Genomic DNA, 27995 nt, shown 5'->3' on the forward strand with positions numbered 1-27995 from the left:
TTCAAGAATAGAGGTTTTTATTTTAAATGTTACAATTTTACAAGGTACAATAAAATGTTAATCCTGAATACTATCGAAAGACATTTGAAAAGAGCGGGAAAAAGCCCAACATTATCATGAAGTGATTCCTTCTGGACCGTTACTTCACTTGGTCCTTGACCACCTGCAGACATTGGAATTCACAAAACACAAGTGATAGTAGGCAATTTTTAGACACGAAACACAATCAGTGCTCAGACTACCATAATACTTTATCCAACAACTTTATATACGAGCTTTGATCATTTCTGCCGACAAAAGACAAGACACAGCAGGAAAGACTTCTAGCAGAGCAGCTGGTTGTCAGATTTGGCTGATGTCTATCAAAAATGTTACTTTAGGCAGCGGTTACGTATTGGTCTTGACCATGTATTGTATGGTACGGTCTCCATGTTACTTTGAGAAGTGGATTCTCTCTGCCTTGTATGTTTTCCATATGTAGCATCTTTGGTGTGTGCTTTGTCTTTATACAAATGTTATAGTTACATAGAGATTAATTTAATCAACAAACAACTTCGGATTCTTCTGAGATAGGACCCTCCCCACTGGACTGGGAAGTCTTCCTCTACATTTTCTCCAATTTCTTGTACTTGAACTCTATGCCTCTATGCAGCAGCTTTTTCAACCAGATCATCTGCAGGACAAAAAAAGAGGGCAGCGTGAGGATTGTCATCAAATGTGAGAATATCCTTTTGAATGGATTCTGACCGTTTTGAAGATGAACTTGAAACTGAAGATGATGAGCACCACAATGGCACATAATCTAAAGAACCTCAATGTGTCCTGGTAAGTTTCCCTAGGAAATGTGTGATGTTGATTAGTCTTCGGAAGTGTTTCTGGTGTGTGTCCATTTTTGTGTTAGCACGTGAACAAGACTTTGTGAGACAACCCAACCGTATTTAAAGACGGTTGATTTCATGACAGAAATGAAGCCTTTATCTGAGTCCCTACCATTCCTGCACCTCATCGACCTTCAAGAACTTGTTGGTTTTGCTTTTTGGCAGTTCAAACTGGGATGGATGCGGGAGTATATTGTGGTAGAATTGTTCCAGCATGGCTTCCACTGCCTTGGCATTGCTTTTGCTGTGATCAATGTCATCATTCAGGCAGATGAACTTTCTGTTGGAGCCAAAACAGAAACATTTCAAAGTACAAATGCCATTAATCGATCAGCTCTTCAACATTTGGAAGATTCTCCTCACTTGGCATCGTTCAGAACATCATTAAAATGTCTTTTGTTCTTGTCATTGTCGTTCTTGATTAACCTAAAATGTATCTCCTGCTCCCCCATGATCGTATACCTGCAGGAGAGTTAACTTATTAGCATAGAAAGGTTGTTGTTTTTCAAAGTTGTTGTCAGTGAAGCTCTCACTTGTACTTATTCTGCCTTGGAATGGCTTTATGAATTCTATCTGTGACAGGCTTGCAGTTCAGGAAGAGATCTTTTGTGATCTGAGGCTGCCAATAAAGAAACCACAGTACTTTGAACAAACACAGAATTGCGCTTTTTGTGGTTAGACAAATGATGATGTTCATGGCTAACCATGTTTTGGTCGTGGTAGACCTCAGGACTAAATTTCACTGAGTGGATCTGCATGACTTCATTTGAAAATGTTTTAGAGCATGTGAGCAACTCATTACCCAAACCTGTCAGGTCCTAGAAGAAACAGGAGAAGAAAAGTGGCCGTCACAATCATCATTAAATGTTCCCATAACCTGACCAACCATAGGTTTGAGTGGCTGCTTATAGATTTTCTTGGCAAGGGCTTCAATCTCGCTGTCAGACAGAACACCAGAGTGATCTTGGTCAATTATGTCAAAAAACTCAGTGATGCTTGTCTGCTGCTTGACACTCATCAGGAAGTAAAAATAGGAAAATGAAAACTGCATGTCATCTGTGTGACGCAAGTGGTGGCTAGAGGTCATCTCAAATTCCTTTGGGAATCTGCAAGAAAAACAGTGAGGCAGCATCAGCAGTCAGCCAGTTAAAAACCTGACTTAAAAACTGTTACCCTGGATTCCGTCTACAAGCGTAATGGCCGCTGTAAAGCGGCGCCAATCTGCTTCCATTATTGTCAATGTGCACACGGCACTCACACCACCGCCAGTCCCCAGCCCTCCGCCACATATACAGTATGTTTCTATACAGCGGATCCATTTTTATGTCTGCGTAGGATGCCTGAAGTCAACATACAGCATCAAAACAGTGGCAAAATCCTTGTGCGATGAAAAACACACTGTTTGTGTGCGTTGCCTCTTTGCTCACGTGCAGACACCGTTTGCGCTCACGATGTGCTACCTACATGCGCGGCTTTCTACTTTTTTGGCACGAAGGGTCAGGCATTGAATATACGGCATCTGTAATTCCCCTCTTTTCTGTTTGGTCACGTTAAACGTCGACTGTATTCTGGTCAGAGCAAATCTAGTTAACGTTAACGTTAATGTTTGTGTCTCTTCTGAAAAAACACTGAAATTCAAAATCAAAAATACTGAAATTCCATGACATAGTGAATTTGAAAACAGCTAAAATTATACACAAAGCAAACTATAACCTGCTACCCAAGAATATACAACAATTCTTCTCAAAAAAAGAGGAGACATCTAATCTTAGAGAAAAATGTAATTTAAAACATTTGTATGCACGTACAACACTTAAGACCTTCAATAGTCTTCAGTGTGTGGAATTAAATTATGGAATGGATTAAGCAAAGCAATCAAACCATGTACTAATATGAGCCACTTCAAGAAACTCTTCAAACTTAAAGTGTTTACAAAGTACAAAGAACAAGAACCATGACAAACATTCTCAATTTATTTCATCCATCCATTCATTCATTCTCAAAATAATCTTACTTATCTCATCATATGAAATATGACTTACTTCACCAATTATTATTATTAAATTATTATTATTTATTTACTCTTATTGTGATTACTTATGCAGCATATTGTGAATAAATTGTGAACAGAAAGTGAACAAAAAGTTTTAGCAACTGTTATGTAAAAGAAAAGGGGTAGGATTAAATAAGCTCTGCTTCTTCCTACTCCTTTTCGAACATGTTGAAAAGAGAAACTGGAAATTGTGATGCATCATGTTGTATGCTTGCATGTTCCAAATAAACTCAAACTCAAGTCTTTAGACAAAAAAAGCCAATATTAGTGTATTTTGTAATCTAATATACACGTTTTACAACCTATTAAACGATGATGTTACCATTTATGATGATGTCATTAGATATAGCTTATTTTTAATTATTATTTTAAATACAATGGCAGTGTTGCATTTTGTAGACCTCCTTTATATGATAAAAGGTGAATAATTTGTAGTCACAGTGTCAGAGCTGCAAGTGTGATGCCCTCCAAATGTGATCAAATGTGTGTGTTACTTTGTTTTTTATTTGAAGCACTTCACTTCATAAGGAATACTGTAACTGGTTATTTTGTTTAAAGACTACTTTTCTTCAGAAGGGACACCGTTTGAAAGTATAAGTTCCCTCAGATTGGCTCTGTCTAGGAGACAATATGCGTCAAAAGTGACCAATCAGAAAAAAGTGTAACTGAAAAGGCCATATATTCATTTCTATTAAAGGCCTACTGAAATGCGATTTTCTTATTTAAACGGGGATAGCAGGTCCATTCTATGTGTCATACTTGATCATTTCGCGATATTGCCATATTTTTGCTGAAAGGATTTAGTAGAGAACATCGACGATAAAGTTCGCAACTTTTGGTCGCTGATAAAAAAGCCTTGCCTGTACCGGAAGTAGCAGACGATATGCACGTGACGTCACAGGTTGTGGAGCTCCTCACATCCGCACATTGTTTACAATCATGGCCACCAGCAGCGAGAGCGATTCGGACCGAGAAAGCATCGATTTCCCCATTAGTTTGAGCGAGGATGAAAGATTCGTGGATGAGGAAAGTGTGAGTGAATTACTAGAGGGCAGTGGGAGCGATTCAGATAGGGAAGATGCTGTGAGAGGCGGGTGGGACCTGATATTCAGCTGGGAATGACTAAAACAGTAAATAAACACAAGACATATATATATACTCTTTTCGCCACAACACAACCAGGCTTATATTTAATATGCCACAAATTAATCCCGCATAACAAACACCTCTCCCCTCCCGTCCATATAACCCGCCAATACAACTCAAACATCTGCACAACACACTCAATTCCACAGCCCAAAGTACCGTTCACCTCCCCAAAGTTCATATATTTTCCCAAAGTCCCCAAAGTTACGTACGTGAAATGTACATAGCGGCACGCACGTACGGGCAAGCGATCAAATGTTTGGAAGCCTCAGCTGCATGCGTACTCACGGTACCGCGTCTGCGTATCCAACTCAAAGTCCTCCTGGTAAGAGTCTCTGTTGTCCCAGTTCTCCACAGGCCAATGGTAAAGCTTGACTGTCATCTTTCGGGAATGTAAACAATGAAACACCGGCTGTGTTATCCGGCACACCAGTCAGGGGGTGCATTCTACGGCGGGGGTGCGTTATCCGGCAAAACACCTGCCGCAATACACCGCTTCCCACCTACAGCTTTCTTCTTTGCTGTCTCCATTGTTCATTGAACAAATTGCAAAAGATTCATCAACACAGATGTCCAGAATACTGTGGAATTTTGCGATGAAAACAGACGACTTAATAGCTGGCCACCAAGCTATCCCAAAATGTCCTCTACAATCTGTGACGTCACGCGCAGACGTCATCATACCGAGACGTTTTCAGCAGGATATTTTGAGCAAAATTTAAAATTGCACTTTAGTAAGCATGTGTTGCAATGTTAAGATTTCATCATTGATATATAAACTATCAGACTGCGTGGTCGGTAGTAGTGGGTTTCAGTAGGCCTTTTATGTTTGCTCCTATCAGAAAATTGCTTGTGTGCTTTTACGCCCATGATAAAATACAAACACCTCGTTTTTCTAAGATTCCCAAGTCATCTCGCAGTGAGCTGTGTTTGATATCTGGAACAGAAGCTGGTAAGTGCCAAAAGGGTGGAAGTGTAGAGAAACAGAGAAAAACATCGCAAGGGCAAACAGCCCGTGTGAGCGTAAAAATAGTTTGCATGCACAAAATAGAGACGCCATGCGCACACAGAATGTGTTTTTTTTTTAATTGACCCTTGTTGTCATGATGGATGAGATCATGCTGTTGCTGGTGTTCCAAAATTAAAGACTGCCAAATTTATATGCCGATTTCAAAAGGCCACGGCCCCCTGACACCCCTTCTCAACTGTCTATGAGACGTCAAGACTTGGTTAGCCCAGAATTTTTTAATAATGAATGAGGGAAAAACGGAAAATTTTGTTTTTGGTCCGGCCCTCACTGACTTGGGACCATTGCAAAATTATGTGCGTCCCAAAGTCACCAGCCTTGGCGTCACTATAGACAGCGATTTTAAACTTGACAAACAAGTCAATGGCGTTTTAAAATCGTGTTTTTAGCATCTTCGTCTTTTAACAAAGGTAAAACCGTTTTTATCTTTTAACCTTTAACCCCAAAGTGTATGCACACCAAGAGGTTTATGCATCATTTCCTGTAAAAAGGTGCAAATATTTGTGCACATTTTCCTGTATTATTACATAGTAAAAACTATGAAATGAGAAAAAAAAAAAAACAGCACAATATTTCGCATGATTAAGAATTCCAGTCCAAAAACATGGAAGGCTGTTTTTTTTGGTTTTTTGTTTTGTTTTTTAAACCTCACTACCTACTATATGAAATGAAAACCGGATAAGACTGGTCCTTCTCGTCTGGTCACATGAGGAAGGAAACAGTTGATTCAAACCTTTGGTCTCTAACTGGCCACGCTTACACGTTTACAATTTAGGGTTAAAAATTGCAATCATACTTGATCAAAAGCCATACAGGTCACACTGAGGGTGGCCGTATAAACAACTTTATACGGCCACCGTATAAAGTTAACAAGTCGTGCATGCTTTTATTTCAAGTCGCCTGGACTACTGCAATGCACTTTATGCTGGCATTAGCCAAAAAGCTCTCTCCCGGTTGCAGTTAGTCCAGAACGCGGCAGCGCATCTTTTAACAGGGGACAGGAAACGCCAGCATATAACCCCAATCCTTGAGAGTTTGCACTGGCTCCCTGTTCATCTTAGAATTGATTTTAAAACCTTGCTGTTTGTTTTTAAAGCTTTATATGGACTGGCACCTCATTATATCTCGGACCTCATCCAAACTTACAATCCTGCGCGCGCTCTGAGGTCCGAGAGCCAGCTCCAGCTCGTGGTGCCCAAGACCAGACTTAAAACCAGGGGAGACAGGGCCTTCTCTGTGGTCGGCCCTAAGCTCTGGAACACTCTGCCCCTCCATATTCGAACTGCTCCCACAGTGGAGTGTTTTAAGTCTCATCTTAAAGGGGAACATTATCACCAGACCTATGTAAGCGTCAATATATACCTTGATGTTGCAGAAAAAAGACCATATATTTTTTTAACCGATTTCCTAAATGGGTGAATTTTGGCAAATTAAACGCCTTTCTATTATTCGCTCTCGGAGCGATGACATCACAACGTGACGTCACATCGGGAAGCAATCCGCCATTTTCTCAAACACATTACAAACACTGATCATAACAGCTCTGTTATTTTCCGTTGTTTCGACTGTTTTCCGTACCTTGGAGACATCATGCCTCGTCGGTGTGTTGTCAGAGGGTGTAACAACACGAACAGGGACGGATTCAAGTTGCACCAGTGGCCCAAAGATGCGAAAGTGGCAAGAAATTGGACGTTTGTTCCACACACTTTACCGACAAAAGCTATGCTACGACAGAGATGGCAAGAATGTGTGGATATCCAGCGACACTCAAAGCAGATGCATTTCCAACGATAAAGTCAAAGAAATTTGCCGCCAGACCCCCATTGAATCTGCCGGAGTGTGTGAGCAATTCGGGGACAAAGGACCTGGGTAGCACGGCAAGCAATTTGTTCCCGCAGACGAGCGAGCTAAACCCCCTGGATGTCTTGGCTCACACCGTCCCTTATGCCACCGAAGATGATCAAGAGAAGAATATCGACCCTAGCTTCCCTGGCCTGCTGACATCAACTCCAAATTTGGACAGATCAGCTTTCAGGAAAAGACAGCGGATGAGGGTATGTCTACAGAATATATTAATTGATGAAAATTGGGCTGTCTGCACTCTCAAAGTGCATGTTGTTGCCAAATGTATTTCATATGCTGTAAACCTAGTTCATAGTTGTTAGTTTCCTTTAATGCCAAACAAACACATACCAATCGTTGGTTAGAAGGCGATCGCCGAATTTGTCCTCGCTTTCTCCCGTGTCGCTGGCTTTCGTGTCGTTTTCGTCGGTTTCGCTTGCATACGGTTCAAACCGATATGGCTCAACAGCTTCAGTTTCTTCTTCAATTTTGTTTTCGCTACCTGCCTCCACACTACAACCATCCGTTTCAATACATGCGTAATCTGTTGAATCGCTTAAGCCGCTGAAATCCGAGTCTGAATCTGAGCTAATGTGGCTATAGCTTGCTGTTCTATGCGCCATGTTTGTTTGTGTTGGCTTCACTATGTGACGTCACAGGAAAATGGACGGGTGTATATAACGATGGTTAAAATCAGGCACTTTGAAGCTTTTTTTAGGGGTATTGCGTGATGGGTAAAACTTTGAAAAAAACTTCGGAAAAAAAAATAAGCCACTGGGAACTGATTTTTAATGGTTTTAACCCTTCTGAAATTGTGATAATGTTCCCCTTTAAGACCCATTTTTATTCTCTGGCTTTTAACACTACGTGAGTTGTGTGGTCTTCTGTTGTCCTCTGTGTTTTTAAAATTTTGATTTCTATTTACTGTTTTGATTGGTTTTACCCTTTAAAATCGTTTTTAATCATATTTATTTTTATATTGTTTTTAATTGTTTTTAACATTGTTGTGCAGCACTTTGGAAACATTTTGTTGTTTAAATGTGCTATATAAATAAAGTGGATTGGATTGGATTGAAAGGAACATGTTACAGGCATAGCATGGGACAGATATTTTGCCCTTTGTAAACACTGGTCTGACATGGGAGCGTGGAAAGCAGGAGAGAGGTTAGCGGAGAAGAATGAGTAGTGTGTGTGCTTGCTACAAATACAAAGATAAAGAAGTCTAACTGCAGGGCAAGTCAGTGCCGCCGATGAGTATTGATGCGCAGCGTATCACAAAGATGTTTTGCAGCGAAGACGTTCAACAGTCGTTACGCATGTAGTGTAAATGCAGGGTTAGCACTCACGTGTCTTGCAGCTCCTTCATTATCGACTTGTCAATCATGTAGGGTGTGTGTGCAATCACTTTTCGTGACATGGTGCCAAACTTGCTGTTATACAGCCTGTCAACGTAGTTTAATGAAGCTAAAAAACTGTCCTTCAGCTTTCGGCCAGTGGCGGCACCATTGGTCTCATACATTAGCCCTCTCTGTTGATGCTCGTCTTCCTGTTAGGACAAAGGATAATATAAGATTAGCAAGTACAACGTTAGCGATGCAGCTCACGCTTACCTCCAGTAGGTCTATAAATTCTTTTTTCATCTCCCAGAGCAGGACGTCTTCGTTAGATGGGACAAATTGTTGGAGTTTCCTCGCCAGTGGAATTGCAGCGGCGTCAAACACTTCCACTTTGGGACCACTTTTGTCCTCATTCGAGAAGACTAGTGGTGACTCTGGTGTCGCGGCCTGGGATGTGCCAGCTGGAAGAAGCGTACCACCAGTATTTCTACTGGCCTTCTCATTCCCAGCACTGCGTGCAGATCTGTGTTTTTTAGCTACACCATTCAAAAAAAAAATCAATGAAATTGATTTGAAATCTGAGTTACATGTAAGAGCGGGCCACGCTTTGTTCATGTATTTACCCTTGCAGTCTCCTCCATCCCATAAGCAGTCAATGTTGTTGCATCCCTCATTGCACTGCCCGTTGTTGATCCAGGTTCCTCTGCAGCCCTTGGAACAAGGGCCAAGAGTCCAGGTGAGATATATCTGCAGGTATGTAAAAAGACACAGACTGGAGTGTTTTGACTTTGTGGGAGTCACGGTTACATAATCGACACTTCTACCCTTCACTTATATAGCTCGGTTGGTAGAGTGGCCGCGCCAGCAACTTGAGGGTTCCAGGTTTGATTCCCGCTTTCGCCATCCTAGTCACTGCCGTTGTGTCCTTGGGCAAGACACTTTACCCACCTGCTCCCAGTGCCACCCACACTGGTTTAAATGTAACCTAGATATTGGGTTTCACTATGTAAAGCACTTTGAGTCACTAGAGAAAAGCGCCATATAATTATAATTCACTTCAATTCACTTCACACTTAAAGCTGTGGTAATGGAATCTTGTGTCACCAGGCAGAATTCAAACTGTAAATCTCGCCCCTCACTCTGCGCACCTTGCTGATAGTCCCTCCCAGTGTATCAACACCACCATTCCATGAATGGATACACCTTCCTCTTACGTGTCGTTGTACTGACTGTGACAATGCTGACACGCCGACAAATTTTGTTTAATTATCCTCTCTATAACGCTTATGAGTTTACTTGTTAATTTCCTGTCGATATCTGCTCCCTTTCTGCAGTAACCTGCTTCTGTCTATGCTTCTTAAACTTTACTAAGCACATATTTCTTGGTGTTTTTCTGAGATAGCTTAGAAGTTAGCTTAGCGATTAGAATGCCTGCTCCTGGCTTGCTCTCGGTGTGTAACATGTTTAGCCTTGTCTTACAGTGATAATGGAACCTGAATATTACTTAAGACAGTGTTTTTCAACCTTTTTTGAGTGAAGGCACATTTTTTGAGTTGAAAAAATCGGGAGGCACACCACCAGCAGAAATCATAAATTCGGTTGACAGTAAAAAGTCGTTGTCGCAATTGTTGAATATGACTTTAATGCATAACCAAGCATGCATCACTATAGCTCTTGTCTCAAAGTAGTTGTACTGTCACCACCTGTCACATCACACTGACTTATTTGGACTTTTTTGCTGTTTTCCTGTGTGTAGTGTTTTAGTTCTTGTCTTGCGCTCCTATTTTGGTGGCTTTTTCTCTTTTTTTGGTATTTTCCTGAAGCATATTCATGTCTTCCTTTTGAGCGATATTTCCCGCATCTACTTTGTTTTTGCAATCAAGAATATTTCAGTTGTTTTTATCCTTCTTTGTGGGGACATTGTTGATTGTCATGTCATGTTCGGATGTACTTTGTGGACGCCGTCTTTGCTGCACAGTAAGTCTTTGCTGTCGTCCAGCATTGTGTTTTTGTTTACTTTGTAGCCAGTTCAGTTTTAGTTTTGTTCTGCATAGCCTTCCCTAAGCTTCAATGCCTTTTCTTAAGGGCACTTACCTTTTGTTTATTTTTGGTTTACGCATAAGACACCTTTTTACCTGCACCCTGCCTCCCACTGTTTCCGACATTTACAACGCAATTAGCTACCGGCTGCCACCTACTGTTATGGAAGAGTATTACACGGTTACTCTGCCGAGCTCTAAACAGCACCAACACTCAACAACAACACATTATTTGCAGAATACAGGTAAAAGCCAGTAAATTAGAATATTTTGAAAAACTTGATTTATTTCAGTAATTGCATTCAAAAGGTGTAACTTGTACATTATATTTATTCATTGCACACAGATTGATGCATTCAAATGTCTATTTCATTTAATTTTGATGATTTGAAGTGGCAACAAATGAAAATCCAAAATTCCGTGTGTCACAAAATTAGAATATTACTTAAGGCTAATACAAAAAAGGGATTTTTAGAAATGTTGGCCAACTGAAAAGTATGAAAATGAAAAATATGAGCATGTACAATACTCAATACTTGGTTGGAGCTCCTTTTGCCTCAATTACTGCGTTAATGCGGCGTGGCATGGAGTCGATGAGTTTCTGGCACTGCTCAGGTGTTATGAGAGCCCAGGTTGCTCTGATAGTGGCCTTCAACTCTTCTGCGTTTTTGGGTCTGGCATTGTGCATCTTCCTTTTCACAATACCCCACAGATTTTCTATGGGGCTAAGGTCAGGGGAGTTGGCGGGCCAATTTAGAACAGAAATACCATGGTCCGTAAACCAGGCACGGGTAGATTTTGCGCTGTGTGCAGGCGCCAAGTCCTGTTGGAACTTGAAATCTCCATCTCCATAGAGCAGGTCAGCAGCAGGAAGCATGAAGTGCTCTAAAACTTGCTGCGTTGACCCTGGATCTCAGGAAACAGAGTGGACCGACACCAGCAGATGACATGGCACCCCAAACCATCACCCAACCATGCAAATTTTGCATTTCCTTTGGAAATCGAGGTCCCAGAGTCTGGAGGAAGACAGGAGAGGCACAGGATCCACGTTGCCTGAAGTCTAGTGTAAAGTTTCCACCATCAGTGATGGTTTGGGGTGCCATGTCATAAGTAATATTCTAATTTTGTGACACACGGAATTTTGGATTTTCATTTGTTGCCACTTCAAATCATCAAAATTAAATGAAATAAACATTTGAATGCATCAGTCTGTGTGCAATGAATAAATATAATGTACAAGTTACACCTTTTGAATGCAATTACTGAAATAAATCAAGTTTTTCAAAATATTCTAATTTACTGGCTTTTACCTGTATAATTACTGGTTTGCAAAAAATATTTTTAACCCAAATAGGTGAAATGACATAATCTCCCACGGCACACCAGACTGTATGTCACGGCACACTAGTGTGCCACGGCACAGCGGTTGAAAAACACTGACTTAAGATACTGAGAAATGGAGGTGATTATTACTAACTTAGGGTAGTGGCTCCACGCTGTAAGGAGACACACAATTAGCTACGAGCCACTGATTTGTTGTCGTTTGTGATCAACAATAAAAGGCATTAATCGGCAATGATGATCACATTCTTTTTCACGAGAATCATCCAATAATGATTGGTGGCCGATTAATGGGCACACCCCTAGTTATCATGCATCTTTAATGTGTTATTTTGCACAACGTGGTTTATTAGTCAAATTAGTTTTGAAATGTGTGAGAAACATTAAGATAATGGTAATGCTAATGTCGTTATTTACAGAAGCTCGTCATGCAGGCCGGTTGGGTGTATTGGTATATTGGTAACGGAGTTTGACACCTGTCTGTGCCTTAGGGGGAAAGTTGAAAACCATTTGTCTGTTATGATTACTTTCTGCCCACTCGAAGGGGAGTAAAAGTCATCCAACCACACTTCTTTGCCAAACATCATGTCATCGTTGAGGTAAATGAACTTCTGAGAGATTCCTGGGATGCGGTGGAGGTTGCTCTCTATAGCGACAGAATTAAAGTTGGGTAGGTGGCTGTGGTTCAAGAAGAGTTCCTGCAATTCAGATAAGATCCATGGTCATTTGTGATAACCTCGCCCAAAGGTTCTATACTTCAAGCTTTTAACAATGGTCAGTTTGAGCTCGAAAGGCTGGGATTTTACCTTGTGGGTAACCAATGAAACTCGGGGGTTCTCCAGGTTGAGCCAGGAGGGAATCTGCCCGTTTGTCACAATGAAGATGTGTCGCACCCAGGGGGCGTATTTCTCCACGGAGCGCAGTGAATGACGAAGGGCATCATTGTCCTCAAAGCGGTTTGCTGACAGAGAACTTCTCTTCTCTGATTTTGTAAGGATAGACTGCGTCTGTAAAAACTGAGAACAAAACGCTTTAATTGATGTGTTATTCTGACTGGGGGCATCCCGATCCGATTTGTTATTGATATCGGTCTGTCAGCAAAAAACAAGTAGGGTTTAAGGCTCCAACTTTTAATTATTTTATTAATTGCGTAAACTATCGAATACCTTGCTTGATTAATCGTGTAAATGGATAAAACACACTTTATGGCCTCACTGCGTATTTGAGGGACAATAGTTGAAATAAACAATCATTTTTCTGCCTTCTAACCTTCATTCTTTTTTTCTAATAAATGCACATCATCAACAACTCATATTTAAAGTTTGAGCACACCAATCCGTTCAGGATTTTATACATTTTTATCAGTCACACTCATTAAAGCCCGAGGTTCAGGTTCTTAACCTTTTTGGCCTGGGTGCCCAACTTTTCCACCAAGGGCCCACTCAAATATTAACACTGTATTAGTAGTGTTACTCTTGATTTGAATACAATGCCATAACTATATATAACCTACAAACAGTTGAACAAGTTAAATCTGTCAGGACTTGGACTTTGGGGTTTGTTTTCCCGGAATGCAAATGAAAGTTGGCGCGGGCAAGGCGTGAAGGTAAAGACATTATTTGACATGGCATGAAGTGCGCAGAGGTAAACAGAGTGAGAAGCAGAAAGTCAGGGGTATGATGTCGCCAGGGAGACTTCCTGGCAACAATGGGTTTAAATAATAGTGACATGATTAAAGACAGGTGCGTGAGTCGTGAGGGCAGGTGAAAACTAATGGGTTGCTATGGTGACAAACAAGAGTGCACAATGAGTCCAAATGTGGAACAGGTGAAACTAATGGGTAACCATGGAAACAAGACATGGGAGTGAAAAGCCAGAAACTAAAAAGTCCAATAACTAAACAAAACAAAACATGACTAAAACAAAACATGATTACACAGACATGACAAAATCTTGTCAAATGATATGAAACTTTGTGTTAATCACAAAGATTGTTATCAAGGCTTAAGTCAGGCTAATTACAAAATAATTACTTATCAAATGTTTACTACAAAAGAAGACACATTCAAAACTCACTCACCGATGAAAATTATTACGCAGTGCTAAATAAAATACATTTTAACTGAATTAATAAATAATAACAATGTATATGTTTTTTCAATAAAATTTCAACAAAATTAAAGTACAAATGAAAATACAGCTGTACCACTTTAGTCATAATTTTCGCGCTTAATAAACTTTTTTCTATGACTTTAGCGGCAGACTTCTTCTGTTTTTTTTATATTGTCTTTCTTGCCACAAGTAGTGGAGAAGTGCATTACAACTGAGTATCGTTGCAACCCATACGGACCACAGCTAAGAAATAAATATTTTTGACGGCCCAACAATTAGAAAACTGCGTTGAAGAAGGAATTAAAGCAACAGAACATAAGTCAAAGCTTTTTCCTCATCAAACTAATCAATACATGGTTTCTAATTAGGTGATAGCAACTTGCATGCTTAAATAGGACTGCAACAATTTGTCTACATTGTCGACAAAAATCCACAAGAACCTGCAGCACCATTCCCGAGTGTTTTGTGATTATATACTTCACTTACCTGCATGTTGTCTCCTGTCTCTGCATCTCGGGTCCGCAACTACCACAGTAATGTGCAACCGTAAAACTTAACAGCTTAATAAGCAGTTTAGTTACAGTATAAATGGATATTTCTGAATAAAGTAGTCCAAAAATATAACAAGTTGAATTTTAAAAGCTGATGGCTAAATTACAGCCACTGAATATGTGTACACTTCATAACCCGATTAGTCGACTAAACGTTACAATAGTCGATGACTAGTCGGTTATCAAAATAGTCGACTAGCCCTTAAATTCCCGATACGAGCAGACCTGCACCGCATTTATTTGTGCAAAGCTCGACAGCCAGTTAATTGTCCTCCTAATTGTCCTCCAAAAAACACACAAGGTTTTTTCTTCTTCTTGTATTTCAGTCCAGTCATTTTCAAAAGGTAGAAATGGTAGGCTACACGCTACTAGGAGCTGGTAGCTACGAAACAGCTAAGCTCACAATAGCACACAAGCAAGACATAACGCAATGTGTATTAAATGAACAACATTGAAGTCTAAAACAGCATATTTATAGTTGCATATTACTTACACATACAAAGTCTCCAAGGCAAAAGCATATTAGAAATAATCTAGTAACAAATGTGTCCGCATCATCCAATTTACTGCATCTTAATTTAATTAATTGTTGTCACTAAGTGTTGCCAGCTTCTCCTCCCCCCCTCAAAAAGCCACTCCACTTCAACTTAAAGACAGCACAAGTCCATTCCAGACAGTTAATAATACATAGGTTTGTGTTTTTCACACCTACCATTGTTTTCTGTTCGACTAATTTCACTTGATCAAACTTTTTCTAACATTCTACATTACAAAATAATACAATTAAGTTGCATTTCTGCTGGTATCGTATCGGATAATATTTGTACCCCTCCCCACACCCCTGCCCCCCAACTGTAACAATATGTGCATTAGTTAGTTTGTAGTATGCAGTGGTGTACAACCTTGATGATGCCACTCAGGTCCCAGAACAAATACACGGGGTTGATGTCCAACTTCTCCCCATCCAACATCAGTGTATCCTCCTGAAGGAGATCAGTCAAGTGCTGTGGACTTTTGAAGTGGAGCAGAGCGATGTGGTCTTGTGGGTACAACTCCAACTGAGGATCAGATATACAGACAGTACAAACTCAAAGTCAGGGAATTATTTAGCCTACTATGATGACAATGTTGTTGCTATAATAATGTTTTGATGGATTAATGAAAACTATACAAGGTTTCCTGATTAATGTTAGTGTTTGTTCTCTGACACTATGTATGGAGGTTGATTTGTGTCTTTATTATGAAAGCTTTTTTTTGACACTGAATTTATGTACCTGAATTTTTTTGCATTTGAATTTTGTGAGCTGAATTTTTCACATGCATCTACGCTGACAATTTCATTGAAAAAAAAACTCAGTGTTTAAAAATTCAGCGTAAAAAAAAATCACACTATAAAAATTCAGTGTAAAAAAATTGCTGCTTCAAAATGCAAAACTCGATTCCGGTAAAATATTGCTGAAGCAATCAATCCTGTCTCAGAATCATCCAATGACATGTCTAGTTTGAAGTCTGACCACCAGGTGTGACGTCACACACACTAGCACGTGACCACCATGTGATACATTATAATGCATCATAATCCAGCGGCACTCTGAATGTTTTCAAACTACAGAAATTATTCACATTTTTCAAATCTGCACTTTTGAGTGACATACGGCTTACTACAGTGATCATTAACAGCGCTGCTTCATGCAGACGAGGCACGGAACAGAATCGGCGGGGCAGCAACAAACCTGAGACCTCGCAAACGCACGTGTCGAACGAAGGCAGATTTCTACAACAAAGTTCTGCAAAACAGTGGTATTACATCAAATAAGTGGATGTTTTTTTTTTTTATCCTTTTGCTTTTATTTTTCGCCATTTGTTGCATCTGTGTTGCTCGTGCTTGATTATAAAAAATGTCGATCAAAGAGGTGGTCTGGGAAGTAGAGGAGCAGCGTTCATATATTTTAAATATTCAGTGATTTATTGTTCATAGATCCCGCATTTTATATTTTCATGTACATGTACAATAAACAGACCATCTCAAAAACTTTTTTACTGAATTATATGAAAATAATAAATACATTTGTTGACACTGAACTTTTAAGCACCAATTTTTTTTATACTGAATTTTTTATAATACATTTTTTATAGGGAATTTTCATACATTGAATTTTTTTTTTACTGATTTTTGTACACTGAATTTTTATAGATTGAATTTTAAAACACTGAATTGTTGTTCAATGTAAAACAAAAAAAATCAGTTCACAAATTTCAAATGCAAAAAAGGTTACATAAGTTCAGTGGAAAAAAAAAAAAGCTTTCGTAATAAAGACACAGAATAACCTCCATTCAAGGGGGCATTTTGCATTGCACATTGTAGACCGGCAGCTTTACCTCAGTGATCTTGTCGCTGATAGCAGGAGGCAATTTGGCTTGCAGATTCTCTGATACCTTCAAGGACACCGAAAATCAGAGATGGGAGTACTGATACTGATGAGGACACATATACCAAACACAGCAAATTTATCAAGTATTTTCAAGTCATAAGAGGTAAGTCTCGAGTCATTGATATCATTATGCAAGTCGAGTCTCAAGTATTTGATGATATTGTCGAATTAAGTCCAAAGTCATCAAAATTGCCACAAGAGAACACACCTTTGGGGAAAATTCACCTAAGTAGGCCAGAGTCTGCATTCTGATTAGACCTGGAAGCTCCTTGTCTGTGGTCTGGAAAAAAACCCAAACAAAACCAGTTTGGTGACCTCTTTAATCATAAGTAATTTATAAGGGAGTGGTGAGATGATTACATTCAGAAACCAATATCTTACCAGGTAACTTTTGGAGACTGAGAATATTTTTTTGCCTTCATTGAGCACACCTGCCAACGCTTTTTCAGCTGGAATACATAAAATATGTACATTATTCAACTAATAATCACTGCATTCAAAAGGTGACATGTTGGCGTCATTAATCCCCATTTTTTTACCCAGGGCCCCTTCTAAACAAATTACACCTTTTTATATATTTATGTGAAACACTTTTTATACTTTTAAACCAAACTGTATTATAACGTGCACAGATAGTGGTGCTCAAGCACTAGCCCTTTTGCCCTGCATGATAAAAGTTCCTTTTTTGCCGGAGCCCTTTTTAATTTTTTATTTCTTCAGTCATTTATGAATAATAATTACTCCGTCTGTCATTGATTCCCTCCAAATATGTTTTATATAAATGTAAATTCTTGTGGGAATTCTTCCAGGGCAAGCCCCTGCCCCTCTTCCTATGTGCAGAAAGTCCATCCAAACACTTTTTATGAAGTTTATTTTTGATCGTGACTGAAACAAAAAGTGGTGACGTTTGTCTCCAAGACTTATCTATAATAGCGTACATTTTAAAAACATGAATTATGATACTTTTGAAGAGCATGGGGCGTGGAGTGGTGCCAAACACAATCTGGGAACGCCTCCACCAACGGACAGTTCGCACACAGAATAAAAAAACAGGTTATAAAGTTATGTGGAGCAAAACTTTCACCAAAGCGTAACATTTAAGTTGGTCTGTTATTATAATTTAAGTATGAAAAGTAACTTATGTTTCTCAGTAATTCTTATTTACAAATTATGATATCGCATTACTATTATTTTCAAGTAATGTATGGAATGTATTTGGTTCCTGTTGTTTCTGTGGGCCCGAATAGGGAACGGACGACGGTGGTGAAAGAGAAAGGAGAGCGCGAGACTGTTACTATTACGAGTTTTGATAAATGTCCAGTTTGGATATTTTTTGTATTGTTTAATATGTTATTTGGTTACCAAAAAGCATACAAATTGGCATTTTGTGTCTGATTTTTGCCAGTTACATATTTATTTATTTATTTAATTTGATAGAGAGTGTGTACTGATTGTGTTAAGTAAATAACTATACTCTTTGAAAACATTCTGCTGTGATTTGTAGTATAATAATAATAATAATGACAGCTAGGCGAAGCAATTTCTGTCAAAATTGCATGTGAATGCTCTAATGCTGAAGCTGAACTAAAATGCTGATGGAATGTAGATGTCAAGACGTGGACTATGGTGTGTTTGTTTTCCCGAGATGCAAGTAAAGCTGGACTGGTCATGGCGTGAAGGTAAATACATATTTATTTATATTTATTTATAACACTCAAAGGAACAAAAAGCGCGCTCAAGGCGGATGTACAAACTTGACTAACGAAACAAAAAGACTTGCACGAGGGCAAAAAACTGAACAATTAAACAAAAACACTAACTGTGGCATTAATAAACAAAACACTTACTTGGCATGGACTATGAAGTGCGCAGAGTTAAAAGTGTGACAGGGGTATGAATCCGGGATTTCGCCAGAACGACGAATTGAAAACAATGAACTTAAATACTACCGACATGATTAACGAAAACAGGTGCGTGACTCAAAACGTGAAACAGAATGTTAAGATTGTATATATCTGCGCTCTTACTCTGTGGAGCTTTGTTGTAGAGGCTGGATGTTGTAGCGCATGTTCTCCACTTGGGGCGCTCTGGTGCTGTGTAGTGTTTAACACCGCAGCAGTTGTGTGTTCAACAGGAGAAGAAGAATAAAGTATCCTCGGTGAGAGGACGTTGATGATCGGACTCGATGAAAGTGTCGTTCATGTGCACGCATAAAGTACTCCATTAAGCTCAAACACCTTAACAGGTTATGGTGCCCAGGAACCCCAGAGATTCCAGCCAACTCAAGCAAACAAGGCCAGGTAGCGTTGAGTCGACGCACGGACAGAGAAGCCAAGAAAGTTTGCAGGTGTGGACTTGAGCTAACAGAGGAGAACTGCTTGACCAAGGATAAAGGTATTGCAAACGTGAAGTATTACACGGAGCATAAAAGTGACTTTAGCCAATAAAGTAGCGTGTACCCTCGAAGAAGAAGTAACCGCGGTAAAGTTTGAGCTAATTAGCATAGCATAGTGCTAAAGTGCGGAGCTTAAACAAATATGGCGGCTCGTACTACTGGAGCAGTATCCCCGCAACTGTACTTTGATGGATCCGAAAGCAAGTATGACCTTTGGGAAGCAAGATTTTTGGGACACTTACATATTTTAAAGTTGAAAGACACTGTTCTAAATGAACCAGTAGGAGAAGAGCAAGCAGCAGCGGACAGAATAAAGAATCCAGACTGCTATGCAGAGCTCATCAGGTTGATCGATGATAAAAGCTTGTCTTTAATAAGACATGATGCTGCATACGATGGCAGGAAAGCACTGAAAATACTGAGGGACCATTACTCAGGAAAAAGCAAGCCACGAATAATCAACCTGTACACGTCCTTGACAAAACTACGGAACGCAGACAGAGAGTCAACTACGGACTACATCATCAGAGCAGAAAACCTGATTACAGCACTTCGTGATGCCGGTGAGACTCTCAGTGATAGTCTGATCATAGCCATGATTCTTGGAGGCCTACCTGACTCTTACAAGCCATTAGCTGTACATGTAACGCAAAATGAAGACAATGTGACATTTACAGATTTCAAAAGAAGATTACGTATTTACGAAGAGTCAGAGAAAATTAGTACTGCTGAGCCAACAGACAATGTGATGAAAACGTTCACAAAACAAGATAGAAATATCCAGAAGAAGTACACCAGCAGCACTCAAAGTAGAAGTGAAGATGGAGATCTGACATGTTTCAAATGTGGATTAAAAGGACACAGAGCAAGAATGTGTATCCGAAAAGTGTGGTGCAACTTTTGTAAGAGCAACACACACCAAGAAACCATATGCAAAAAGAAAGATAAACGAGACAATGTCAGAAAGGTTACTGATGAACAATCCAACGATTACCTCTTCAAAGCAGCACAAGAAGAAAGTGAGTCAGCACCCCAAATAAAGATGAAAGGCATTATGGTGGATGCAGGAGCGACATCCCACATTGTAAATGATGTAAATAACTTTACAAGCTTTGACAACACTTTTCAACCAGAGACTCATTCAGTGGAACTAGCTGATGGGACAAGATGCAGTGGAATGGCCCAAGGAAGAGGAACAGCAACGATACATCTAGTGGACAGCGATGGACGACAACACAGGGCACAACTACGAAATGCTCTGTACATGCCCTCATATCCCCACAACATCTTTTCAGTGGCGAGAGCAGCCGACGGAGGAGCAACCATAACTTTCAAGAAAGGAGAGAGCCACATGATCACTAAAGATGGTAACAGATTTAACATAAACGAAAATGAGAAGCTATATTATCTACCAACTGTTGATGCAAATGAAGATCAGTGTAAAGTTTGTCATGACGTACAAACATGGCACGAGATTCTAGGGCACTGCAACTATGATGATGTAATCAAACTCCAAACTGTGGTCAAAGGTATGGTAATTAAGGGAAATGTTGTTAAGCCAGATCAGATGTGTGAAATATGTACAAAAGGCAAGTTTACCCAAACGAGAAATAGGGAGCTAGATGCTAAAGCAAATAAACCCCTGGAGTTAATCCATACAGACCTAGCAGGGCCAATGAAAACTGAGAGCATAGAAGGACACAAATACGCACAATGTTTCACAGATGACTATTCAGGTGCTGTATTAGTATATTTTCTTAAGTCAAAAAGTGATGCAGTAGCTGCAACAGAAAAGTTCTTAGCAGATGTAGCACCCTATGGAGATGTGAAGTGTAAACGTTCAGACAGCGGCACTGAGTTTACAAACAGAGAGTTCCAAATGTTACTAACAAAGAACAAAATAAGACATGAGACGTCAGCGCCTTATTCGCCACACCAAAATGGCACAGCAGAGAGAGAATGGCGAACACTGTTTGACATGGCTAGATGCTTACTGATAGAAAGCAAACTACCAAACTATTTGTGGAACTATGCCATTCAAACAGCAGCTCATGTTAGAAACAGGTGTTACAATAGACGGACAAAGAAAACAGCATATGAGTTACTTACAGGAAAAGTACCAAATGTGTCACAAATGCAAAAGTTTGGGTCTACATGTTTTAGTTACAAACAAGAAAAAGGAAAACTAGACTCCAAAAGTGAGCAGGGCATTTTCATAGGATATGATAAAAACAGCCCAGCCTTCCTTGTATATTATCCAGAAATGGAAAAGGTCCAAAAGATCAGATTGGTGAGATTCGCAACCAAAACAAGTGTAGAGAGAGAGACACAAACTTTGGAGCCATACGCAGGACATGACATTGGAAACAGAGACAATGCAGTCTGTGACAGTGACCAGAAGGATGAGGACAGAGTTCAACCTGAAAACAGAACTGAGGATTTAAATGAGCAGGAAGATGTGGAACAGTCAGCGGCAAATGCCGAAACAGAAATCAGAAAGAATCCATTCAGGATAAAACAAAAGCCAGCTTATTTACAAGATTTTGAGACTGATGATTCATTGGACAGATTACAAACATGCGTTGATTTCTGTTATCGAGCAGTTTGTGACATTCCAGAAACTTATCAGGAAGCCGTGTTATCATCCAAGTCAATGCACTGGAAAAACGCCATGAATGAGGAGATGAACTCACTAGTGGAAAATGACACATTCCAGTTGACTGACTTACCACCAGGTAAGCGAGCTTTAAAAGCAAAGTGGGTTTATGCACTCAAAACAGACACAGATGGATCTAATAAATATAAGGCGAGATTTGTTGCCAAAGGATACGACCAGAAAGTAGGAACTGATTACGAAGAGACGTTTTCACCGACAGCTGACATGTTAAGTGTAAGAATTCTCATGCAGAAGGCGGCACAGGAGGACCTAATCTTACATCAGATGGACGTGAAGACCGCGTATCTGCACACACCCATAGACTGTGAAATCTATTTAGAACAACCACAAGGATACGAGAAAAACTCTAACACTGGTGAAAAACTGGTATGTAAACTGAACAAATCATTGTATGGACTCAAACAGTCGGGCAGAAACTGGAATACAGTGTTACACACCCATTTATGTGAAAATGACTTTGTGCAAAATGAAGCAGATCATTGTGTGTACACAAGAGAAAAATATGGTCAAAAGGTAATACTTATTATTTGGGTAGATGACCTTATTTTAGCTGCTTCAAGTGAAAAATCAATGCAGGATGTAAAAAGAATGTTAACTCAGAGATTCAAAATGAAGGATTTGGGAATCCTAAAACATTTCTTAGGAATAGACTTTGAACAAACAAATGGACTAGTCAAAATGTCACAAGAGAGATATGTGAAAAAGGTTTTACAAAGGTTTGATATGGAAAATTGTAAACCAAGAGAAACTCCTTGTGAACCAAAACTTGATTACGGAGAAAATGCTGAAAAGTTGAAACAACCAAGACAGTACAGAGAAGCAGTGGGAAGTTTAATTTACTTATCCACATGCACTCGACCTGACATAAGCTTTGTTGTGAGTAAACTATCTCAACACTTTAATGAACCTACTATGGAACATTGGAATACAGTGAAACATGTATTCAGATACCTAAAAGGTACATCAGAACAAGGACTTAACTTCAAGAAGAATGTAACTGAAAGACTCGGTCTGACAGTTTACTGTGATGCAAGTTGGGCATCAAATGAAACAGACAGACGTAGCACATCAGGCTATTGTGCAACTTTGTGTGAAGGCAGTTCATTCATTTCATGGAAGACAAGAAAACAACCAACAGTAGCTCTTTCTACCTGTGAAGCAGAGTACATTTCGTTAGCTTCAGCTATACAGGAGTGTCTTTACATTGAACAGCTACTAAAAGGACTTGATAACTATCAATATGTTAAAACAAAAGTGTACGAAGATAACCAAGGTACGATTGCACTCACTAAAAATCCTGTTAACAGACAAAGATGCAAACACATTGATGTGAAATACCATTTCATAAGAGACATTGTTGCTACTGGTAGGGTATTACTGGAATATTGCCCTACAGAACAAATGGTTGCTGATATCCTGACAAAACCAGCTACTAAACAGAAGTTGAAATGTTTTTCACAGAATATGTTTGGCATTTTGGGATAAAGACTAAAAGGAGGAATCTTAACAAAACAGGATGATGGAAGATGTTCTTGAAATATTGTTTACAAATTGGTTTAACACAGTGAGCTAATAGCGAGTGGAGGTGTTAAGATTGTATATATCTGCGCTCTTACTCTGTGGAGCTTTGTTGTAGAGGCTGGATGTTGTAGCACATGTTCTCCACTTGGGGCGCTCTGGTGCTGTGTAGTGTTTAACACCGCAGCAGTTGTGTGTTCAACAGGAGAAGAAGAATAAAGTATCCTCGGTGAGAGGACGTTGATGATCGGACTCGATGAAAGTGTCGTTCATTTGCACGCATAAAGTACTCCATTAAGCTCAAACACCTTAACACAGGTGCGTGACGTGACAGGTGAAAACTAATGGGTAATCATGGAAACAAGACAAGGGAGTGAAAAGCCAGAAACTAAAGAGTCCAATAACTAAACAAAACAAAACATGACTAAAACAAAACATGATTACACAGACATGACAGTAGAATGAATGTAAGAATAGTTTGAATGTAGAAATGGTTTGAATATTTAAATGGTATAAATTGGTGAAATGGTTTAATTGAAAGAATGGTTTGAATGTTGACGGGCTAACGCTGAACTGATATACTAGTGGACTGTAGAAATGGTTTGAAAGTTAAAACGGTTTAAAAGTTAAAAATGGTTTGAAAGGTGAAGAGCAGAAGTTGAACTGAAATGTAGTATGAATCTAAAAATGGTAACTGTCGGTATAGCTAGATGAGTTAACATACTTCAAAGATTGATTGATTGATTGATTGAAACTTGTAGTAGTAGATTGCACAGTACAGTACATATGCCGTACAATTGACCACTAAATGGTAACACCCCAATAAGTTTTTCAACTTGTTTAAGTCGGGGTCCATGTTAATCAATTCATGGTAAGAGGATACAAAGTAACAGATTTCATGATTATTAGCTCTAAACGTATAAAATGTGCTAAATTGTTGGTATACAAAGTTAGCATGCTAACAGCAGAAGAGCTAGCATACCTGAGGATGGCGACACATAACACAATCCATTTCTATTTGATTAAAAAGTACAAAGTTATCTTAAATGCCTGCAAAAAATATTAGCATGCCAACATTAGAAATGTATTTCAGTCGAATCGCAAATAACTTTTAGAGAACTGCAGAAGTAATGATATTGGTCTATAATAAGAAAAATCAGATGTATTTCCTTTTTCTAAAGAGTGGAATTAATTTTGCTATTTTCATGCAGTCTGGAAATATTCCTGAAGTAAAGGACAAATTATAAATATATTTAAAAGGCTTATTTTGCTGTACCGTATAATAATTGCATTCATTTTCCTCAGGAGTTAGCAAGACTTGTTCAATATAATTTTCAAGATCATGAATGTCATCATTGTTAGTGTCTACATATGTGTCCATAGTATGTCCAAGTGTATCAAACCTGATTTCTTCGCTGTCAGTCCGCCCAAGCCGGAGACTCCATCACTCCCACTGTGAATGTCCAGTCGTGTACTTCTTAAGTTCCCTCATAGTCTTGATGACCTCTGATGAACCACCTTGTTCTCTGATCCATACGTTTCCACTCTGTTTCCATGTCCCAGGAATTTTCTTCTGTTTCTTTAGCATCCTCTCCTCCCTTGCGATGCCTCCACACCTCTTCTTTATATACACGTTGGTTCCTTTCAGTTTTTTAGCTTGCCTCAGTACATCGTTCCTCAGCTTCCTGCTAATGAATCGAATTACTAAAGCAGGTACAGAGTTCTCGGACTTACTGGGCAATGTGTGGCAAGCAGATATTGCATCTTTACGAATGTTGTCCTTGTTCCTGTTTAGGAACCACCTGTTGCTCCAACGACTGCAGTTCTTCCCTCAGAGCCTCCTCCGTCGTCTCTGCGTAGGTATGATGTAGAGTCTTTAGCCCCGTAATCACCATATCGTCCCTTCGTGTGTATTGCTCCAGTTCATCAATCCGCTGTTCCAGCGTAGAGATTTGTGCGTCCTTTTCTCTCATCGTCACTTTCAATGTTGTCACCTCATCCACAAGTTTGAGCAGGCGCTCCCGCTGTGACTTTGCCAGTCCAATAGACATACAGTTTAAAGATCGCTTGATCTTGTCAGGCTTGCCCCTGACAGTTTGGTTGTGTTTTAGTTTTTCCTCTGTGTGTGTAGTATTTCCTGTCAGCGCTCTTGTTTTGGTTCTGTTTCCTGTGTGTCTCCCTGAGTGCTGTGTCCCCTCAGCTGTGGCTGATTGGCACCTGGCCACACCTGGTGTCAATCAGCCAGCTGCTATTTATACCTGCCCTACCCTCCAGTCACTGCTGGATTATTGTCATTGTCATTCCTACTTGTCGATGCCAGTGTAGCTGTAAGCGATAGCGGTAAGCTATTTATTGTAGATGTTTGTAGCCTGCTGTCTTTTTGTTCCTCGTCTTCCAGTTCCTGTTTTCCTGGCATCCTGTTTCCTGTTCCTAGTTCCTGGTTTGTGTTTTTTCCTTTATTTTATGAACATTAAATCATGTTTTCCCGCACAATGCCTTCCACCTTCTCTGCATCTTGGGGTTCGTCACCTACAAACTCTGACAGATCTCCTCTAAGTCGTTTGCCACAGGCATGTTTTTAGATTAAATTAGCGAAGTCAAGAAAGCGACGAGCGATTGGCCCTTTTTTTTGGCTGCTGCCTGAGTGAAGCTAGCATGACGGGCTAGCCTTGAATGCTATCGGCAACATCCTCGCTCTTTACAGTGTAGCTCAGGGGACCTTTTTTTGGACGGACCGGTTTAATGTAGGCATTATTTTCAGGAACCAGCTTTCCACTTGTGCCAGATAAATACAGCAAAAATAAGTGCATGAAAAATACAACTCACTGTTAACGCTGAATTAGTGGGAGGCCTGGGCTTGTTTATTTGCAATAAGATCCCCAGCAAGTTACCATCAACCTGCTGGGGACTGCAGATGACCGGTGGTTGGGGACCACTGTAGCTGACTGTCACCACACACTCCGCACTTCAAATTATAGAGAGAATAATTGTCATGATCCTTCATGCCCTGGAAAACTGGCAATTCTGGGGAATCTGGATTATTTTTTTTTTAATTAAGAAGTCCCAACGATTCCTACATAGGCTGAACATTTTGAAGTTGGAACGGTGTGAATCGGATGAACAGGGATGAAGTTATGCTGAGTCAAAAAGTGGTGCAATAATAATAATAATAATAATAATAATAAAGAATAGTGCTTCTAGCATTCACACAATCACAATAATAACAATAAATAATAATAATAATAAAGAATAGGTGAAAAATGCATGTAGCATTCGCAAAATCACAATAATAATAATAACAATATAGAGGGACAAGCGATAGAAAATGGATGGATGGATAATAATAATAATAATAATAATAATAATCATAAAGTAAATATGTTTCAGAGTGGTTGCACGTGCCTGCGCTCCACTCCAATGCGTGCATCTTAGATAAAGGTGCTCAACAACATACGAGAGGGAAATTCCAAGAATCTTATAATTAGGAATATCCGCTTCAGATTATTACCGTCAGATCGCGAATGGAAGACGACAGCCGTGACCGGATGGAGCGGTTGGTTGAGCTGCAGCAGCTCCACTGCTTCTGAAAGGGAGGGTGACAGCAATGGTAGATCAGTGACGGTCACACCCGCAGGCAGGGCGGGATCCAGCACCAACACCGGCGCAGCAATGCAGTGGGACAACGTGCATTTTGGCTCCTCCCTGGGAGTAAAAAAAAAAAAAGAATGAGACAAAAATTTGATTTTTTTTGTGTTGTGTCTTCTTATCATCTCAACACATTCTTACCCACCTCAGACTTCGTTCTTCCTCCGCCAGTTGCTGTCTGGCCTCTACCAGATCCATCAGCAGGGTCTCGTCTGACCCATTGACCCACGTGTACACCAGATCGATGGGAATGGGTGTGCAATCTCTGCAGGTGATAAGAGGACAAAAGGTCTACCGACAGTACACAAGTACAGACGTGCTCGGCGTACATTCAACTGTTCCCCCTATGAAGGTCAGGGGGTTAGCAACAGAGGGGATTTGAACCTTCAGTCGTACCCTGCATATTCATATAATGTCTCACCTGCTGTGGAACGATGCACACTTCTCGTTGTTCTTGTGCGGATCAAACACCTCATTTACCAGGCGAGGCCTTTCCCGACTCCTTTTCACTACCTTTAATTGTCAACACGTGTTTTAAATCATTCAAAAATAAATCCACACAAACAACACATTTATAGTAAAGTCACCTCTCCTATGTGGTAGACGGACACCATCAAAAGGATGAGGACCGCGCAGTAGACTTTGCATCTGTGTGGCAGAAACAGACAAGCGTAAACCTTCCTGCGCAGTGCCGTGAGCGTCATCTTTCTCTGTACGCATAGCTCAACTGTGCAACACTCCCTTCAACAATGTTAGTCGTGTATCAATTGGGGATTAAGGTGCAAAAAATGGGCGGAGTCTTAAAAAACACCTTTAAAAGGTGAAGAGGGGAGGGGAATTATGAAAAAGGGGAGTGGTTTAAATGTGCTAGCTCACGTCTTACTTAGATTCTGAAACGGACATAGTATGTCATCATCTCGCACCATCAGGCAAGCGTTTTAACACCTGAACACGCCCGCACGCCTCGCCTCTCTCTCTTCAGTCTCTATCTCTCCATACTTG

At 39.9% G+C, this 27995-nt stretch overlaps 1 protein-coding gene across 2 annotated transcripts; it reads right to left on the bottom strand.

The window, feature by feature from the left end:
* On the bottom strand, positions 1-27720 carry LOC133607299 (N-acetylglucosamine-1-phosphotransferase subunits alpha/beta-like). 2 transcript variants are annotated; one of them, XM_061961788.2, is made up of 20 exons: positions 27581-27720; positions 27415-27506; positions 27139-27258; positions 26857-27050; positions 17140-17207; positions 16967-17038; positions 16706-16762; positions 15229-15384; positions 12470-12679; positions 12191-12361; positions 8907-9030; positions 8557-8819; positions 8293-8492; positions 1765-1984; positions 1583-1696; positions 1412-1497; positions 1242-1340; positions 991-1158; positions 748-835; positions 1-673 (listed from the first exon to the last, which is right to left on the bottom strand). In XM_061961788.2, the coding sequence occupies exons 1-20, from the start codon at positions 27695-27697 to the stop codon at positions 605-607; spliced, it is 2688 nt and encodes an 895-aa protein (XP_061817772.1). In that variant the 5' UTR covers positions 27698-27720; the 3' UTR covers positions 1-604. The 2 variants fall into 2 exon arrangements, with proteins under 2 accessions (XP_061817772.1, XP_061817773.1); XM_061961789.2 differs by lacking the exon at positions 748-835.
* Between the last annotated feature and the right edge of the window lie 275 nt (positions 27721-27995).

Source organism: Nerophis lumbriciformis, linkage group LG09 (assembly GCF_033978685.3).
Source record: "Nerophis lumbriciformis linkage group LG09, RoL_Nlum_v2.1, whole genome shotgun sequence".
Classification (NCBI taxonomy): Eukaryota; Metazoa; Chordata; class Actinopteri; order Syngnathiformes; family Syngnathidae; genus Nerophis; species Nerophis lumbriciformis.